The sequence below is a fragment of the Pleurodeles waltl genome, chromosome 6 (genome assembly GCF_031143425.1).
Source record: "Pleurodeles waltl isolate 20211129_DDA chromosome 6, aPleWal1.hap1.20221129, whole genome shotgun sequence".
NCBI classification, from domain to species: Eukaryota; Metazoa; Chordata; class Amphibia; order Caudata; family Salamandridae; genus Pleurodeles; species Pleurodeles waltl.
Window position 1 is genome coordinate 972528799 of NC_090445.1, and position 21606 is coordinate 972550404.

The 21606-nt window shown below is 42.5% G+C and overlaps 1 protein-coding gene across 6 annotated transcripts in view; it reads right to left on the minus strand.

The window, feature by feature from the left end:
• The window catches only part of MYOF (myoferlin), a 686313-nt gene that overhangs the window by 244506 nt on the left and 420201 nt on the right, over positions 1 to 21606 (minus strand). For all 6 annotated transcript variants that reach the window (XM_069239822.1, XM_069239820.1, XM_069239821.1 and 3 more), the window contains 3 exons: positions 3779 to 3942; positions 1699 to 1813; positions 1111 to 1216 (listed from right to left, as the gene is read on the minus strand). In XM_069239822.1, the coding sequence (XP_069095923.1) occupies positions 1111 to 1216; positions 1699 to 1813; positions 3779 to 3942 (385 nt within the window). The remainder of the gene's footprint in view (positions 1 to 1110; positions 1217 to 1698; positions 1814 to 3778; positions 3943 to 21606) is intronic.

Below are 21606 nucleotides of genomic sequence, written 5' to 3' on the forward strand. Positions count from 1 at the left end.
GAGCCTTCAATTTTTTTCTGTAATAGGAGCTACTTACGTTCAATGAAAATCATCCCAAGCTACTAATATTAGTGCTGGAAAATTGACCACATCAAAAGACAATACTTAAGTGACCACAATATTAACGATTACCAGCAGTGACCACCTAAGTTCATCTGGAAAGTTTGCTAGTTGTAATGCAGAAAACACTTTGTTAATGTGGAATGCCTCTACATTGGTAACAAATAATAGCAATAGCTGCAATGCTCTTGGCACCAAGGTAATTATATTGCTGGTACGTCTCCTCAATGCCAAATGATTTTTCTCGCAAACATCAGCTTTAAAAAGCTTTTGCATATCCAACTAGTTCATTCCAAACATCAGTTTACGAGTTGTGAAAATACACATATTTTGTCTCCAATACTCACTTTTCAATTTTGGTTTACATATATGAATTCAGCCAAGCAAACACTGAATTTAGTAGATATGGGTGCACACGTGAGACTTAATTATAGTTTGCTGGAAAGCTTCTGGCAGGCAATGAGCTACTCATTGGAGAACCTTGATCTACAACCATGCATGCTACAAATGTATTATTCCGGGATTCACTCAAAAACAAATGCATTGTAATGAAACCAAGACTGATGCCCACCTAAGCAGAAAACTAACCTGTAACCTTAAATTGTTCCTAGAAATAAGTCAAAGTCGAGCACTAACTTGATGCTTAAACTTGACCTCTCCTATAATGTTAACCATAAAATTAAACGTAATCTTCTGCTTTGAACAAGAGCTAATGCCAACTTTAGGTCTAGCCTAAAACGAACATTTCCCCTGAATGAAGTCAACTGTTAACCTAAAACCACGCTTAAACCTAAGCTTTCAACATAAACCGAATGCTAACTTTTAATTGACCTTCCTGCAATATTAGAAAAATAAGGTATATTTAAAAAAATACTTTTTAATTAAAGTACTCCAACTCATCACTTTTATTTGTTTTAGGTGGGTTAATTTAATCTTTTAGCACTGTTCTCCCATACACATGACAAAAAGCTCAGGTTCATCCTTTCTCCGGCCATTATTTACAGTGAAAGTCTCTTTACAGTTGCAATCTTCATCAATAAAATGTGTTACCTTTTTCATCTACAGCTCGGTTTATATCATATATCCAGACATCGTCTTCCCATATCCACCCGAATGGACAATCCATTTCATTTGGTGGAGCAGCTTTTTCTCCATTCTAGAACGAAAGTAAGAACAAAACTTCATATGGTCAGTAACCTAACAGGTCCTGTGTGATTTAAGGATTACATACTTGAATTTTCTCTTTTATGAAAGCGACTGATGTTGGATGCAAGAAGGTTTCAAGCTTCCATTGTGAATGTAGGTCTGTGCGCAAGAGAACAGTTTGCCCCTCAGTTCAATCACCAAAAGGCAGAGCTCTTCAGCTGGGGCCAAAATTAGAAGTCAAGCTTATTGAAGTGTTTCTGCAGTCTTTGCTGCTGGGGAAAAGTTCTGCTTTTCCAACCCTTTTCCAAGATCTCCAAGATGGTTCACTGTCAGAGTCAAAGGCACGGTTTAGATAATCATGATTTTAACAATGCCATTGTGCTATACAGGCCTGAAGTAATGTAATATTTAATTCAGAGGTAGAAACAGGAGAATGTTAAACAAAAAGTCAAATATAATCAAACATATTTTAAATGTAGGTGGACAACTCACAGCATCAGTGAAAGTTTCATTTGCTTGCTTCCATTCTCCTCCTGGATATCTGCTTTCATTCTGATACACTTCATCTGTAAACTCACTGTGCCCAGCATCTGCTTCTGTCAGCAAACTGAAACATAAAACAATAACAAACATGTGATCTTACATACCACCACTTAAATGAGAATCTTTTTTAACATTGTCACATCACGGTCGTCTGTCTTCATGTGGTGTAAAAAGTAAAAGTCATGTGTTCAGAAAATGGGTGCTAGTTACCCTAGGATACCCTAACCATTTTGTCGGGACAGAGGTTTTCTAGAGGTGTTAAAGATGAAACTGCACAAATGCACTGTTGTATACTTAAACTCAAAGATGACCCAATAGGATATTAATTCCAGTTCTGCCTTTTGGTAGGTCATTGTAATTTAAAAGCATTGCCATACAGTATTAGGCTTTGCCTTGAGGCATATTATTCATTCATAAATCCACTGATTACCCCTAGAAACACTGGTTAAATAACTATATTGAGATCACATTCAATTGTTTCAGTGTGGAATCACCCAAGTGAGGATAGGAATTAATGTAGCTAAGAGGATATTAGCATAAGAGAGACAATTGCAATCACTTAGGAACTTTTAACTTGTTCGTCATTTTGTGATGGGAGCCGGTTTACCCCAATACCACTATTAATGCTGTTGTCTTATGTGTCCATCAGTGGCTACTCAGCGGCCATAAGGAAAAAAAAGTCAATTTTTAAAACACTTTAACTGTGATTTGTTCCGATGCACAAGTCTTAGGTTGAATGACGTAGATTCCTTACACAGCAATCTATAGCCTCTGCTACAAAGGAGATTCTCCCTTAAAGACCTCAGAGTTTTTATATGCATTTGCAGTCATGTTAAAAGAGAATGTTTTCTTGTCTTGGTGGTGCTTTTTGAGGTCCAGGCCACACATGCATGCTTAAGTGATATGCGGTGTTAAAGAATGGACTCCAATGTTGATTCAGGTTTCTGACTCAATTTGGGGCCTTAAAATAAACAATGCTTTTCAGGCTCAGTTTTCCTGGAAATGCGAAGTTCTTGACTTCAAAATAATCAAGAGTTTGGTGATATTGGTTCCAAAATGGAAACATTATTAAAGGAATCACTCTGATAAGTATTACATTGTATCAGCTGAACCATGGTTTAAAAAAAAGAAAAAAAAAGAAAAGTCTTGCTCCTGGAGAAAGTATTGCATAAACAAAAGCCAAACAATTATTTGGGAATATAACTTATGGTGTACCTTTTGACTAAACTGCTTAAATCTACTCAAGAGTGGCCCCTCCATTTTAGCGGAGGAGCGTCGTCCCTCTAAAAATGCCCCAGAAAACCAGAAAAACCCCAGAGATGAAAAATAAAATGGTAAGAAAGTTTACTTATTACCATTTCATTTTTCACCTATCCTTACCAAAAAGAGTGTCAAGGACAGGGCACGGCAGTTGCTGCTGAGTGGCAGCTGGGAGCTGTGCACTTATGTTTAAGGTGCGCCTGTCCCTTTGGCCAGCCTACTTGTTACGGCCTGCCAGATGTGCATATTTTAACCCTCTCTAACTCTGGTGTCTAAGACAGCTGGGTTAGGGAAAGCAGAGGCCTCCAGTGCTCTTAAGAGCACAGAGAGGCTGCTACCTCCAATCCTAGTGCTTCAATCATGCTGGTTAGCAGCATGACAGCAGCACCAGGATTGGCTAGGGGAGAGAAGACGAACACCGATGCAAGGAGGAAGTCGTTCTGCAAACCAGGAAGGTAAGTGGCTTTCTTTTATTTATTTTACTACCCTCCACCCCGGTTTGCCTGCCTCACTACATGCCAGCCGCCACTGAATTTACTTCGAGATTTGTGAATTACACATTCAAGATTTCGCTTTAGTGTATTAACTCTGTACCTTAGACATGTGGTAGACATGAGAATTCTATTAGAACCTTAAGATTTGTTCCGAGATTGCTCCATGACAGGGATTCCAAACTAGTAGAGTGCATCCGTGTTCTCAGAACAAACTGACAAAGAATTAGAAAACACTTTACAAAGTATAGTGCTGGACTGTAAAGGAGCTCTCTGACCTTCTCTGAGGATCTATTGCCCAGTCGCCTTCCCATTCCCAGCCCTTCGGTGGCATGAAGCTTTCCCTTTTTAGCTTGATTGTTCCAGTCACGTCTGAAAATTTGTGGCGCTTCAGCAGTCCTGTGGTGCCCCATTTTCCAAACATTGCTGCTTGGTTTTCATACTAGGGAAAGAAGGAAATGCATACCAAGCAGTTAGGTAGTTTGAACTTTTTTTTCTTTAAAGTAGACAATAAATAATAAAAACCTGAAAAAAGGTAGCAACAATTTTTATCCCTGAGGCAGAGAACCCACCCAACATAGAATGAGAAATTGCAAATCCCTTGTGGTGATGTTCTAGAGGTACTGCAGGGGGAGGAATGGGTCACGTTACTTAATATTATCTCTAAAATTCTGAGATTCCTTATTTCACAGTGCCTTGAGTTCTCTAGGGTGTTGGTGAGTACCCTAAAGCAGAACAAGGCACACACTCACAGCACAACAATGCATCATCAACTAAGACAATGCACAATTTTTACTGAGTTGCAAATGGACAGCATCATAGGTGTCTCACAAATTGTATTTCAAGCATCCTCCTCAAATAAAGACAAACATGTTTGCATATTTCAATAATTGCACCTCAAAGGTAAAACGGCTCTTGGAGAAATAACAGCTGGCATATCTTTACACATATCTTAATCATAAAGTAATGCAAATTCCAATGGCTCCTCAGGTCAGTGATAGACCATCTGGCAAATAAAGTCTACTTTAGAATTGCTTTCTGTAAAGCAGAAGACACAGCCAGCACCACTCTGCATAGGAAATGTGGACAAATAACGAAGCAGGCTGTAATTGTACAGGACTGAGCAAAACTTGGGTACTTTCTACTGATCAACCAACTGAATATTACACTGAAATTTGATGCTTCTAAGCAAAAACACTGAGAAGGTGTGATCCTGAACAACATCCTGGACCTCACATTGCCCATCTCACATCACCTACATGTACTAGGCTCCTTCTGCATTACAGCAATATGTAAAATCACTAGCAGTTCTTTGAGGGTGCTTGTGAAATTTCCTAGTATAAAATGGGATTGTTGCAAGCAAGGGAGAAGCAACTAGGTCAACGGGAGGCAGAGGCAACCATTGCAGAAGAAGTAATGATTAATTCACTCACCAACCTGTGAGGATAACATTCGCACTGGCTGACTGTTTTGGTAGAACTGATTGTGCTAATTTCGGAGTATTTCATTGAGAGAATTAAACAAATTACATTGAATTAGAAATCGTTGCTTACTATCTGCAACTTCCTAAGCCTCTGTAGCAATATGATTTCAGTTGTTACATGTATTCATAAGCTAGCAAGTGAGATGCACATGTGTGCCTGGATGCCTCATGATAGGTGCAACACAAATGTACCATATACTTGATGCACAATGGTGCTTGAATCATGAAATATTTCCTGAATGTTTGTTGATCTTATAAGTATTGATGCTTCAAGTATACATACAAAGAGTATTCAGCATTGAGTGATTCACGATGGTGTTAGATCTGAATGTCAGGCCAATAGCTGTGGAAATTAACAGGTTGATGCGCAAATTTAAAAAAAACTGAGGATGTTCAATGAAGCTGAAACATTTTAAAACTGCAGTGCTCATGTTTTTATAGAAGTGGACTGATGTTTCAAATACGAGTACTTGAAACATTAAAATCCACGAGACAGAGTGTGAACGCTCATTTATATGTTAACTAAATATGAACATATACTAGGTGCAGCTCAATTTTTCACAAATTCCAAAATTAAAACTGGTCAACGCAGATCAAATAAGCACAAATAAATGTAGCTAAATCCAGAAAGAAATGTCAAAAAATAAAAGCTACAATACCAGAAGCCCCAACTGTGATTTATTAGCTATCCAACAGCTTCTTAAAACTTTGACGTAGTTATTTCAGACTTCTAAATTAGTAGGTTCACTGCATTATAATACCCACATACTGAGGATATCTAGTTATTTTATGCTCAACACACAATTCATATCTTCAAGAATAAAAACGTGAAATTGATTCAGTGCCTCCGCCCATTATCTTGGCTGAGGACACTCAAATCAATATAGAATGAACAAGTTTGGATACTGTTTGGAAGCAGCACCGTTGAGCCAGAAACATTTAAAAAATAAATACATATGAATTATGGTGCTTAAATTTTAGCCTACCATTTTATCAGAGCAGCACACAAGAGTCAATGGGTACTAATTACTGTGGTCCTCGAGGACATGCTGCATAATCCTTTTCAGTTCCATTCTCTGTTTTCCAGACCAAAATCTACCTTCACCACAGTCGGCCAAAGACAATAAATTAAAACTCTGCTTAAGGCAACTCAACCCCGAAAGAGACACCAAAATACACCTAAATTAAGCATCAGACTTTTTGGCTTACCGCAAGTCATTTAAGTGTGCAATGGAACAGACAGAAAGGCGGGAATCAAAGGTGAAGATAATCAGGCGGGGAATCTTATAGCTAACTATATTAGATTAAATCTATTTCAAGACGGGGATGTCTAACGAAAAGTGTTTTCTTAATTCATGACAGTGATTATGGCAATAGAATTATGAGCTGTGGAGGTTTAAGAAATAGGTATTTACAAACCTTCCCATCTAGTGTGTAGCTTACTGGGTTAGCTAATCAAAATTATTCAGTTGTGCCATTTTACACTCTCCCCTTTCTTCATCCTACAGACTTGACCTCTCTAGTAATAAGAGAAAATACTGAAGTTAACAGTTGCACCCAATAAACAATTAATCAGACTTAAATTAGTATTAAAATGCTAAATAATCAAAATCATATTAAGATTCGGGAAACAATGTTCAATTTAATATAAATCAATTTGTTGCTCAGCTTTAACCTGTCACTTTTCTTTACTTTGTTTCCAAAGTAACCAATATTTCTATTTTGAGTATAATAAATGAATCCGTAAAACTGCCCCTGAATTGTTACCTCTCAAAGTAAGGAAGAAAATGTGTTGTGGATAATATGAGGAAGAATAATGTTGCATATATGTGATATAGCACATATAACAAACGTATGTATAATTTTAGTCTTGTGGGATTAAGAATGAAAACATGCAGTGCAAAAGAATCTGGATATGGAGTATTTGTATGGGTGTTTCATCTGTTGACTGTACAATATTTGTAAAAGAATACTGAATTTCCTTTTTGAATGTATCTGATGAAATCACTCAAATCAAATAAATAATTGTAAAGTAGTTCACTACCCTATTTATGTAATAGAGCACTAAATGCTTCTCTATGGTGGGCAGAACTAATAACATCACAACATGCTCATTGCTGGTGCTGGACAGGATGAGGAAATTAGGAAGGGATGTGAGGAGTGATGAATGAAGGATGAATGTGCACTAAAAAGGATAGTTAAACGTCTATTTTAGGACACTATTGGTCAACCATTTTACTCATCATCCTTGAAGCAAGAAGGAGGGCTGATCAGTGGCGGGTGAGTGGAAAGAAGCTCCCAACAGAAGACAACATTTTGCTTATGGATAGCATAACTACCCAGAGCCAGCACACATGTTAAAAGACTGAGGATTTACATGAATAATAAAACATCCATGAAGGACTATTAATGCAGTTAGTTAGACCAGTCATTTCTACCTACAACTCTTTAGGACAGGTTAACTTTTTTTATGGAACAATCTTGCCGTTGCTTACTTATAATAAAAAGAAAAGATTAATCTCAACTGACTTTTTTAAAGACACAAGGTAATGCCAGAAGAGCACCTTACAATGGGCAACTCCATCCTTCTCCTATCCTTCAAAGTCATCACTGATTCATAGCTGCCACCAGATCTAGGTCAAGCAATTCGGTCAAGCAATTCACAAAATGTTACTCAGCACCACTATTTCAAAATAAAACCTTTACAGGAACTTGCAGGTCTCAGAGTTCTTTAAATCTAAGAAATGAAAGCATCTGAGGCAAGAATGGGGCACATCCATGCCTGAATGCACCAAGAACAAAAAAAGCACCCCCACTTGATAAAAAAAAACAAAAAAACACTGTAATTCTTACAAATAAGCTAGAGTCTTTGTCTTTTAGAGCAAACATCTCTCAGTCTCAATAGTTTTCAGCTTTGACACATCAAGTCAGTTTGAAACCTTAGAGGTAAGAGCTATATAAATAGTCAAAACCAAGAAATATAATACAATAATCCATTACAAAACCCACAATTAAACTAGATGATCATATTCAGTTGCCTATTTATACCTCAAAACTAAACATGCTTCTCAAAGCAATTTGTCTCAAAAAACAACGTTCATACACATTTGTAATACTGAATCTCCACCACTGGCTATGACTCTGGGTCACAATCTATTTCATTGTTCACACATACATGAGCCCAACCATATGCAAATCAGTTTTGCCTGCAACTCATAATGAACAGCACAATCAGAGCTGTTAGGCCACATCCACTTTGAACTGAAACATAAGAAACTCGGACATGCCCGAGACTGGTTGGATGTGATGAACCTCCCAATAGAAAAATGACAGATCTAATAATTACTAATCAGTGTGAGAGAGTCGTTAAACCAAGAACTGCTACGGCCTTCACTGTTTAAAAAGCATGCTTTGAACCTTCTGCAGCTCGAATTGCAAACTTGCTAGGTTGGCATATTCCTGTTAAATGTTTCTTTCATAACCTTTCTTTGTATTCCATAATGCTGCAAAATGTACTAAAACAATGGAACCAGTATTAACTATATCCTTTTCCATCTACTAGATTGCTTTGGAATGCTCTTATGTGCATAAAAAAAACAGTAAACTTTGCGTGATTTACTTAACATTGTGAAAGCATGTTAGAAATTATACTTATATATACAATATTGTTCTTGCAGAAGCAAAATATGTATGAGAAAAGAAGGACAATGTATCCAACCCCTTCTGTTTGTCAAGACACTCTGTGTGAATCTGCAACTTCAAGAAAAATGTTTATAAATGTTAATAATTTTAACAATAATGTGTAAAAAGGAGTCTTAGGGAAAGAATGGAATGAGGATGTACATGAGTAGTACATGAGAAGAGTGCTGAGGGAAGCTGATGAGCTGAACAGTAGCTGAGCCCCTGATATGTCATTATCTAATACCACTTCCCCCACCCCTCCCCCCTAAGCTGCCTGGCTATAGGGTTATTTGAGTAGGAGATAATTATTCATTCTGCTGCAGGTTAGACCTAAGCACTTTACTGAGACCGAGAGAATTTGATAAAGTGTTACATAGAAGAATCATAGCAGTAAGTGATTGGAACTGATTGACGGGGAAACTTTGTTAGAGTAGGAAAGTGACTACTTTTTAACCTATTTTCAAAATATTCCCAGACTGAATTCTACAAGTATTCTAACATTTTGTAAAGTAGAGACAAATTGAGTGGGAAAAGGGAAAGTCGAAAAGCCATGGATGGAAAACTTGAATTAATTTCAGTGTTAGGTTCGAATGCAGATTACAGTGATTTGTGTTTTGAGATTCCTTCAGGGGGCTCATCCAGTTTTTCCAGGATCAAGAATAGTCAGGAACTGGACCACTAGCAGACCCTTTCAGCCATCAAGAAGCACCAATACCAACAAGTTGGGGGTAAAAAGTAATCTTACCCAGAGAGCCAGCATTTGGAAAACTCCCCTGGTTCTATTCCTTGACCTCTGCTCTCAACATTCTGGGGCACAAAGTAATTCTGAACAAATTGTACCTCGTGGTAAAGTGGTAGGTGGCTAAACCCAGGCTGAAATATTTGTTTAGTGTTCACACATCATCAATACCCTTAAATGTACAAAGTATCTCTCAGAAATCTCAATCTGCCCTTTAGCCAATCAGTTAAAGTCCTACAAAATAACCAGAGCATATCAAAACTCCTAACTAAGCCAGCGCACCTCAGCCTTTCTCATTGTTTCCAAAGACATTTAGAGAAAGCAATACAAATTAAACTGCATATTCAGTGTCATTCAGAACTGAAAGGTGGATAACTTTCAAAGTTGAGGTGTTCCTAAAATCAATGCAAAGTAAGCACTTACATACATGTCATTCAACTAGAATGCAGACTTCCATTTTGACTGCAAATAGACACTGCTGCTACTTTGAGTTCTCAGTCATCATGAAAAGTCATACATATGTATATATTCACTGAAAAAACAAAGGTTAAACTAATGTTAAAGTTAGGTGTGCTAAAAATATTAGTTTTTTCTTTTTTTTTTAAACCTTAAAAATTCACTGAAAAATCAAAGGTATAGTTAAGAGAATATGTCAATGACAAATGTTTTGAACTAAAAAATAAAAATAAAAAAACACAGAAATTAACCAGTTGTAGTTAGTTGCACTTAACTATAACTTACACCTCCACCGCTTATGACCTCACATATGACTTCACTCACCACATGTTCTATTACAATTGATGGAATCACTGATGACATCTTAAATAACATCATTGATAACATCACTGATGACATAGTCCAATGTGTGTGCTAGTTTGATTTATAGTTTACATAATGGCATGTAGCTATCATAGTACATTTCTACCTAACCTTAGCTGTGTACAGGTATTGAACACATTATAAATGTTTGCAGTTGACAACTTGGGTCCAGCATGTTCCAAACAAGTTTTAGGTGTAGTAAACGTTTGCAATAGGGCAACCATTCTACATACAACATACTAAGTACTGTAAACAGCCTTGAATTATTAGACATAATTATCTCAGCATGAAATTTCTATGTAACATAGATAATTGTGTTCACCAGGTATTCAGCTATGTAAATATGCTTTTTTGCATAGTGAAGATGGTGTATCTTAAAAGCTTTTACCACAGTATGAAGACTGCAGGTAGTATAAACTTTAGCACCTTCAGACGTTGCTTATTTTTAGCAAATAGCATTTTTCTTACCTAGCTTTGCATAGTATACATTGTTCTAAGTAGATCATTTTCAATATTCTGCAGTATGTTTCCCATGAGAGTTTTACTGCCTGCAAACATTGTGGTACAGAGTTAACACTCTCCATACAGTAAATACAGTTTATGGTTCCCACTTCTCTACTCATATTAACTTCATTTCTCAATGTAGGTTCAGTGACTGTCAGGGGTTTAATACAGGTAAAAGCTGTCCGTAAGGGGCCATTCCTTTGGAACAGACTTTCAGTATTTTTAGGAACTTGGTTTACTCTGAACAGCTGTATACAGATTGAACACCGTATGCAATAAAGGTTTCCCATATATCTGTGGTTGACTGTTAATGTGAACTACGCTACGTGTTGCACATACACATGCTTACTGCACCGGAGGGAGTTGTACCTGTGATGGCATGAATGATCCTTCATATTAATCTGAGCTATTTTGAACGTACTTTCAGGCCTCTAATTCCAAGCTTGGACTATGTCATTAGTGATATCATCAATGATGTAATTTGAGACACTATAAGTGCTCTGTTATGTTAATTCAAGTGCAAACTAGGAGACATTGCACATTAATGGATAGCCCCATCAAAAATTGTTTTATTCTGACTCAACATAACGGTGTGTTTTAGGAACATTGTTACAATTATTCCTTTTGTCTTTCAGGCCTAGAAGCACCCAAATATACAAAAAAGTCCTTTGAAGACATAGCACAACCTACAACAAATAAAGCAGACACTTTAGTGTTCACTGCAGACGCTGCAAATTAAATATATGGATTAATAATACAAGAAACAAAACAATTCAGCACCAAAGCGGGCACAACTACACAGACTTCTTAAACAATTGGAGTATATATTCCGGAGAAAGATTAGTCAAAGATACCCTACTACTACCTTAATCCTATTTCACAAGGTCAAAATAATCCCTAGAGGCTCACGAATAACTATGAAACTGATGCTATGTAAACATAATATAGCATTCATGGAATTCCTGGAGGAAGAGTGGAAAAACATCCTTGATGATGTTAACAGCAAACTGTATAGCTATGAAAAAGAAATACATGATCATAAGATAAAGACATTCAGACGGAACACCATAGATTGCAAGCTTGATGAGGTATACAGTTGGACAGAGGTGTATTCGCAGAGAAGGTGACAAAGAAATCCTGCCACTCTATCCTCTAAAGAAAGTCTCACAACGGATACAGATATAGCTACTGATAGACCACCAATTTCCAATCAATTGACTATGTCTGATCGACCTTTAACAAATGCATCATGGCAACAATTCTCTAAATCGGCTTTTTTAGCCATAAGTCCAGCAGCCAACAATCAACCACGGAGAAATGTGTAAAGGCAAGTAGGTGTCATAGAAGCAGAACAAGAAAAGACCAGAGGATCTTACTCAGCAAGACAAATATTTAGTGATCAATATATCTAATGAGCAGCTAACTCACGCACACACAGCTGTTTTTAACAAGGGTACGTCTTTTCTACCCTCGTATCACAGTAATATTACAGACAGTGAAACAGGTTTTTTCAAACTTATAAGAAGCATACATTTGAAGTATTTTTTCAGCACCTGGGAGCCATCAATAGAGGTAATTGAAGCACCAGTGTATAAGGAATGTAGGGCTAAAAGCACATTTATGTCACCAATTTCACATAAGTCATTGGACTCATTTGAAAGACTGGTTAAGAATGATCTCAAAACAATAAAATTTGATGCAAAACAGAAGAAATCTAATGAACAATGAATGGAGTACCTTGCAATCTTTGGCAAAGGAAAATAATCTTACAGTTCACCCAGCAGATAAAGGAGGAGCACTGGTGGATATGGATAGGGAGTTTTATGTCAATTCAGTCAATTCTCATGTGAATGATACTAATACCTATGAGTTTAACAACAGATCCCACTCATACTTTTCTAAATACGCTCAAAGAAATTCTCACAAAGGGCATTGGTTATAGACTGAATCAGTCACAACGCTTACAATGATCTTTTCAATCAGTATCCACATGGACTACAATTCCACATGCTACCAATAGTGCATAAGCACCCAACAAATCCGCTATTCCAATCCATAGTTTCTGCCAGTGGGTCCATACATGAACCCATTGGGTGTTATCTGGATTATTTCCTTCAACCAATAGTTCAACAGTGGCAATCATACATTAAGGACACCACAGTTTTTCTTAATATCATTCAATTGCCCAAAGATGACGTATCAGATTGGTGTTATGTACGATAGATATCAATGCTTTATACACCTCAGTTCCTCATAATGACTCCTGACCTGATTTTAGGTTGAGTTTCATTCCTCATGCCGTGTAGCTCCTCCTGACTGCCTCCGTGCCCCTGACCCTGCCCTCGTTGTTGCTGCGAGTTTGAGGCCCTCCACCACCTGCAGGCACCCACCTGTGCCTCTTCCCTGGTGTCTAGTGGTTGCCGTAAGTATTGTGTGTCTGTCCTGTTATTGTAATTCCTTTGTGCCTTTTTGCCTTTGTGCCTTTTTACTTTTGCACCTCTTTGCTTTTGTGCCTCTTTGCTTTCTGCTGTCTTCGTCGTGTTTTTTTTGCCTTTTTACTGCTTTTGCCTTCGTTCAGCTTTTTCAGCCGCTATTTCCTTTGCCTTTCCCGCTACTGCATCCCCTACCGCCCGCCCCCTCGTGCCCCCATTCACCCACTGCTCCCGTCTCCCAGCTGTTCCTCCTTAATGGCGGCCCCTGCGTGGTGCTCAGAGTGACCCGTGACCTGATTTTAGATCGGGTTTCACTCCTCACACAGCGCAGCTCCTCCTGACTGCCTCCGAGCACCCGACCTCGCTGCGAGTTTGAGGCCTTCCACCATCCGCAGGCACCCACCTGCGCCTCATCCTTGGTGTCTAGTGGTTGCCGTAAGTACTGTGTGTCTGTCCTGTTATTGTATTTCCTTTGTGTCTTTTGCCTTTTGTGCATCTTTGCTTTCTGCCGTCTTTGTTGTGTTTTTGTTGCCCTTTTACTGCTTTTGCCTTTGTTCGGCTTTTTCAGCTGATCTCTCCTTTGCCTTTCCTGCCGCTTCGTCCCATGCGGGCCGCACCCCTTGTGCCCCCATTTGCCCACGGCTCCCGCCTCCCAGCTGCTCCTCCCTCCCACCTCCCCTTCTTAATGGTGCCCGCTGCTACGAGTGACCCCTGACCTGATTTTAGGTCGGGTTTCACTTCTCACACCGCGTAGCTCCTCCTGACTGCCTCCGTGCCCCCGACCCCACCCTCGCTGCGAGTTCGAGGCCCTCCACCACCCGCCTGCGCCTCATCCCTGGTGTCTAGTGGTTGCCGTAAGTATTGTGTTTCTGTCCTGTTATTGTATTTCCTTTATGCCTTTTTGCCTTTTGTGCCTCTTTGCTTTCTGCCGTCAACGTCATTTTTTTTGCCTTTGTTTGGCTTTTTCAGTCACTCTCTCTTTTGCCTTTCCCGCCACTGCGTCTCCTGCGGCCCCTTCCCCCTCGTGGCCCCATTCGCCCCCTGTTCCCACCTCCCACCTGCTCCTCCCTCCCACCTCCCCTTCTTAATGCGCCTGTCGGCGCCTGGACCACACCCAGCGCCAGACCCCTGGCCCACGCGCACCCCACGCCGCCAGACGCTACTACGGTGCCAATGTACTCCACGCCCTCAACCCAGGCCGCTCCACTGCCTGCTTCAAAGCCACCCCGGGGCACTCCCACAGACCCTTCTCCTGTTGGATCTGCAGCTTCACCTGCCCCCAAGCCGCCAAGCGCCACGCCAGAAACACACACAACCACCTCAGCTGCATCCTCCTCAACACCCGCTTCGTCCACAATCACACCGAACAATGGGACCTACTCACATCATCTTCCCCAGACTTCGCTTTCCTCACCGAAACCTGGATAACTCCCTCCTCGGAACCTGACATCACCATAGCCATCCCCGAAGGATATAAGATCACCCGCAGAGACCGCACCAACAGACCGGGAGGAGGAATCGCCATAGTCCACAAGAACACCATCAGAATCTCAACCAACACCGATGACACCCTCGATGCTGCTGAACACTTACACTTCCAGATCCACATCAACGCCAACACCACACCCTCAGAGGAACCCTTATTTACAGGCCCCCAGGCCCCTGACCTCAGTTCAGTGACTCCATCGCCGACATGATTAGCACCCAGGCCCTTGCCTCTATGGACTACATTCTCCTTGGTGACTTGAATTTTCACCTCGAGAACGCCAACGACAGCAACTCCACTGCTCTGATCGACAACCTCGGTCACAAACAAATGGTTACGATGCCCACCCACTCTGGCGGCCACACACTCTACCCTGTTTTCTCCGCCAGCAGCCATGTCACCTTCAGCCATGCCACCGAACTCCACTGGACCGACCACCGCTGCGTCCACTTCACCTTCCAGAAACCCGCCACTCACCAACGCCCACAACAAATCCCCTGCCGCAGCTGGAACAAGATCTTGGAAGACCAACTGATCTCCACTCTTGCCCGATCCCCACCACCAAGCACCCCTAACCCCAACACAGCCGCCCTCACCCTCAGACATTGGATAGATGACTGCGCCAACACCCTCGTTCCACCCAGGAAATCCTCCAACAACCGCACCAGCACCAAGGCCATCTGGTTCACCAACGACCTTAAGGCCTCCAAGCAGGAGTGCTGGAAAATCGAGAAGTGGTGCAACCACGCAGCCCTCAAGACAGCCAACCGCCAGCACCACCAGCTCATCCGGACCAACAAAAGATCCTTATACAAAGAACGCATTGATAGCAACGCTACCAGCAAAGATCTCTTCAGCATCGTCAAAGAACTCACCAACCTCAGGTCATGCTCCATCGAAACCCCCTCCATCGCAAGACCTCTGCGACTCCCTTGCCACCTTTTTCCATTGCAAGATTACGGAAATCCATGACAGCTTCAACTCCTCTTCCCCCCCCACTACCACTTCAGCCACCACCAACCCCAACGCAGTCAGCCACACCAACCTCTTACTTTCCTGGACCCACAAAGAGGACACCATCAAAGCCATGAGCACCATCCACTCCTGATCCCCCTCCGACCCCTGCCCCTACCATGTCTTCAAACAAAGCGAGCCCCATCATCGCCCCCCAACTCTTTATGATCATTAATAGCTCCTTCGTGACCGCCACCTTCCCGGAGAACTGGAAGCACGCCGAAGTCAACGCCCTGCTAAAGAAACCCAAAGCGGACCCCGAAGACCTCAAGAATTACCGACCTATCTCCCTCCTTCCCTTTCTGGCAAAGGTCATCGAGAAGATAGTCAACGGCCAACTGACCCGCTTCCTGGATGACAACAACACACTAGATATCTCCCAATCCAGATTCCACAGGAACCACAGCACCGAGACAGCCCTCATCGCCGCAACCGACGACATCAGGACCATGCTCGACAAAGGCGAGACCTCTGCCCTTATCCTCCTGGACCGCTCGCCTGCTTTTGACACCGTCTGCCACCACACCCTCTGCACTCGCCTTTACAACGCTGGGATCCGCCACAAGGCCCTGGACTGGATCACATCCTTCCCCTACGGCAGAACCCAGAGAGTCCGCCTCCTTCCCTTCCTGTCGGAAGCCACCAAGACCATCTGCGGCGCCCCCAAGGGCTTTCTCTCAGCCCTACTCTTTTTAACATCTACATGGCACCACTGCCAACATCGTCCGATCCCACAACCTCAAAATAGTCTTCTACGCCGACGACACCCAGCTAATCCTCTCACTCACCAAGGACCTCGCCACTGCCAAAACCAACCTTCAAGACGGACTGCATGCCATCGCCAACTGGATGGAGAAGACCCGCCTCAAAATTAACTCGGACAAGACCGAGATCCTCATCCTCGGCTCCAACCGCTCTGTATGGGACGACTCCTGGTGGTCAGCCATCCTAGGAACCGCACCGACGCCCACCACCCATGCACGCAATCTAGGTTTCATCCTAGACTCATCGCTCACCAAGACCCAGCAAGTTAACGCTGTCTCATCTTCCTGCTTCAACACCCTCTGCATGCTTCGTAAGATTTTCTGATGGATCCCCACCGAAACAAGAAGGACGGTCACCCACGCCCTCGTCAGCAGCAGACTGGACTACGGAAACACACTCTATGCAGGAACCAGAGCCAAGCTCCAGAAAAAACTACAACGTATACAGAACGCATCCGCATGCCTCATCCTCAACATCCCATGCCACGACCACATCTCAGCCCACCTCAGAGACCTGCACTGGCTTCCCATCACCAAGAGGATCATCTTCAAACTCCTCATACACGCCCACAAAGCTCTTCACAACACGGGCCCAGCCTACCTCAACGAGTGACTCACCTTCCACACTACCACCCGCAAACTCCGTTCCACCAACCTTGCCCTTGCATCCATCGAACTACAGCCGACAGCAGATCCTTCTCCCACCTCGCCGCCAAGACCTGGAACACCCTCCCTGCCCACCTACGACAGACCCAGGACCTCCTGACCTTCAGGAAATGCCTCAAGACCCGGCTATTCGAGCAGTAGCAGTCCTTGCCCCACCCCCTTTTTTCAGCGCCTTGAGACCCTAGCGGGTGAGTAGCACGCTTTACAAATGATTGATTGATTATGAAGTTCTGGAAGCAGTGGAGTGGGAGCTCCTGAGACAAGGGGAAATTTGGGGCCAACAAAGTGTTTGTTGGAGATTTTACATTTTACATTATTTCATAGTTATTTACAGTGTCAAGAAAACTATTTTCTGCACAAAAATGTTACATTTAACCGGAGCATAATCGTAGCGAACATTGTCATGGCAAAATTCAAGGATGATTTTTTGTTTTAAGATCACGCATGACATCAACATCTGGTTGCATATAAATGTTTCATTGATGACACCTTTTTGATGTGGAAAGGAAACCTGGTCATGTTACAGCACAATATCATCCTTCTCAATCAGAGGAACAAGCATATCAAATTCACTCATCAAATCCACAAACAAGCAATTTCCTTTTTAGAGTCTTGATCAAGATCACACAAGCAGACATTAATACTAATTTGTTCACCAAACCAACAGACAGGAACAACTGTTTACATCCGATCTTTCACCAAACAGCTTTAAAAAATAATTTGCCATGTTCCCAATTTATTAGACTCAAAGGGATTTTATCGGACCCTCAAGATTTAGCAATCATGAATGAAACATTTTATTGGGCATTGGGGCTATCCCCATTCTATAGTACAAGCATCCATGGACAGAGTGGCACAGTTGAACTGAAATGATTTATAGACTAAGACGGTTATAAAGGATAACAATGCCATGGTATGTGTGTTAAAATAATTAACAAAAGCTCATGTCATCAAATTGATCATCAATAAAAGCTGAAAAATCCTGCAAAATTAACCAGATTTTTCAGGTTCCTTCTCTGTCAAACCCATGTTTGCATGCAGCAGATCAAAAAACATCAAAGAAATTTCATATGCTAAAAAGAATTTCAAGCAGATACAGCACAAGGCCACCCAACAATGTTTGAACTGTGTTCATTGTAACAATGTATTACCAGGTAATACCATGGTGAACCCGACTTAGGGCCATGTTATAGCACTGCAACATTCAGCAAATTGTGACATATGCGTTAAAATGTCCTTGTGGAAAATTATATGTAGGAAAGACTGAAAGAAAAATTAAAATCAGAATTTCTGAACATAAAAGCAACATTCGCAACAAAGTCAAGACTACAAGTGAGGCAATACATTGGACAGAGGCATGTCATAATGTGGCTCAGTTATGTAGTGGCAATCAAAAAAGACTGTCTCAAAGGGAATTCTTTTGGATTTAAACATTGCATCCTATGGGGATTAATGATACATTGGAATTTGCATGTTTTTTATGATTAATTGTATGATTTACTAGGTTTTTCAAGGGATTTCATCACATGGGGGTTTATACAGGCATTAGGATGGGGTGCCGTAGTGACGTAGCAGTTTAATGAAAAACTGTTTTCTACTCTTTTTTCTGTACATTAATTTGAATTCATAAGCACATTTAGGATATTCTGACTGAACATAACAAAGGTGAGCGTTAGGAACATTGTTACACTATTTAGTGATGTCATAGAACATGTCATGAGTGATGTAACATGTGAGGTCATAAGCATCGCAGGGTGGGGATGCAAGTTATAATTAGTGCTGCTAACTAACTGGTGACTTTCTTCTGTGTTTTTTTTTTTTTTTAGTACAAAACGTTAATAGTGTCATTGGCATATTCACCTAACTATAATGTTACTTTAATCTGTTTTTCAGTGAATATCTAGGATTTTTTCAATTTAAAGTAATACTTAATTACTACACATAAATGCCCTGTATCCACCCCCCATACAGCTAACCCCAAGAGGCGCACATCTGAAGTGGGTGTTGGCCATACGTCCTGGCCTTGAGGACTCCATCCTCAGGGGCCCTTTTTTATATGAAGGGTGAGGTGGCCACAAAGCCCCTCTCCCAAAGTCTCTTTAGGCACTGGTGACAGTATCCCCCATAGCCGCGCATATCAGTTAAACGAGGAGGGGCATCCCTCCCCAAGCCTTGTTAGGCCCTGGGGTACCTATCGCTTAGGGCTATTTCTATAAATGAAGGAGAGGGGACCCGTGCAGCCCCCCCTTCCAGAGCCATTATAAGCCCCATGGGCCCCATCACCTGGGGGCACGTATTTAAATTAGAGGGAGGGGCCACACTGCCCCCCCCCCAGCTTCTTTATGCCCTGGGGACCCCATCCCTCAGGGCCATATATATATATATATGTTATATATATCTCAAAAGGGGAGGGGCCCTAGAGCACCCTTCCCTGAGCTGTTATCTGCCCCTGGGACTCCGCGTCCCCTGGGGCCAATAATTTATATAAGTGGGAGGGGGCTGCAGTGCCCCCCTCCTCCAGTCTCTTTAGCCCCTGGGAACCCTATCCTACAGGGCTGGGTATCTTTTAAAGGGGAGGGGACCATGTGCCCCCCCCCTCTCCCTGAGCTGCTACCACCTCCGGGAATTCCATTGTCCCAAGGCCACTTATTAAAGTGATGGGGAGTTGGCCACTCTTAAATAAAAGGGGGGTGCAAGTGGCCCCTTGCCCGTTTTGGCCCCAGCGACCCCATCCTTCGGGGCTTGGCATCATTTTCAGGTGGAGAGGGGAATACAGCCCTCTCCTCGGCCTGATCGCAGCCCGGCGACCCCTTCCTGGAACCTGGCATATCTTTTATGCGGAGGTGGCACATCTCCCTCTACCCAGGATGATTACTGCCCGGGGGACTCCATTTCCCGGGCTCCTACACTTAATGGTGGCACCCACATAATCTTGTTGGGGGATGCAGTGGGAGGAGCCGAAAGAACCCCACTGCCCCAGCTGGCACCCCACATACAGCAGAAGCCAGCATTGCTCCCACCTGCAGAGAGCAGCTCCTCTTGCAATAGTTTGATCCCTTTTCCTGCCAGCATCAGTGCAGGCAGGGAAACCGATCAAAAGTCGGCTCCCGACATGCAAAAGCATTTTTGATGCTCCCATCCGCTGGGAGAGGACCAGGTGTTTGCTCTCGCTTGGTGGGAAATTCCAACATACTATAGCACAGCGAGAGCAAACAGACACTGCTATCTCCCAGGAATGGACTCCCCAAGTAATAGCCACTGAGCCGTTCCCGTGGGATGGTTTCCCTTAAAGTAATAGGCCCCAAAGGTGGGCTATCCGGGCCTTTAATTACTCTGGGAGGGGTGTTCCCCTGCGGGGCGCGCAGCCCCGTCCTCAAGTAAAGTAATTTTGGCTCCGGGCTGGGCTCCTCAGGGACTCTGGAGGCTCAGGAAGAGGGGCTATGCAGTCACCATCCCATTTATGATTAGAGCCCGGGGGTGGGTTCCCCGGAGAATAAATATAAGAAATGCGGCCAGGGCTGCCATTTTGTTTTTCATTTTTCAATTCTGTGAGAGTCTTATGGGCTCACGGTACGTGTTGCAATTTGTTTTCTTTTTGTCCTCGGAGGGTACCTCTGGGTACCCGCATGTGCCCTAGGTGGTCAGGGTGTTCCATATACTATTTGTTTTTAATTTCAGGGCTAAGGGCCTGATTTATAACATGGCTGTAATGTGCCAGCTCCCGGTTTTCCATCAGAAAACCAGTCTGCCACTTTAGCGGTCCGCCCGACGGATTTAGATGTTGGCAGAACCATAGGCAAAAGAGCAACTGAGTCCCATTGACTCTGCCAAGAATCCCCAGCCACCTCAAATGCAGCCTTGAGAATTGGGGCTGATGGCAGGACTACAGCTTCCTTTACCGCCAAGCAGATTTGGGTGTGACCTACCGCCAAGCTCACTGTCGCTGTCAGACCTCCACACCAGAGTTGGGGGATGCAGGGTGGGAATGAGGTGAAAACCTAGCCATTCCGCTTCCAACTGGACAACACCTTCTATCGCTGCTGCCACTGGACCATGGCGAAAACATGCTCACCCATCACCGGACTGACAGGTAGGGAACCTGCATTTGGTTGTGTACATTGTGTGGGTACCGCATATAGGACCACTGCAGTCATTTGCATGTCACCGTCATTTTTTGAATTACTGTGACATGAGTATGTCAAACATTTGGGGACACACTGGCACACTACATATTGTACACATAAACAACTGTCGTTGTGGTGTCAGTATTTATTGCCAAATAAATGCTGGCCCCACAGTGACATTACAATCACCCCCGTCAACTACGTCCATGTGTGCACATTGCAAGGGGACCTGTAATGTTGTGCTACCAGTTGTGTATATGAGTCAGTATATGTATGTGTGCGATGCAATTAGCTGGGTGAGGTAAAGGGAGCTACAGTGGGTGATGTGGTTGTGTCTGTATGTGTGCCACTGGCATGTGGATTCTCTGTTGTGTATGTTGTGTTGCTGTGTGTA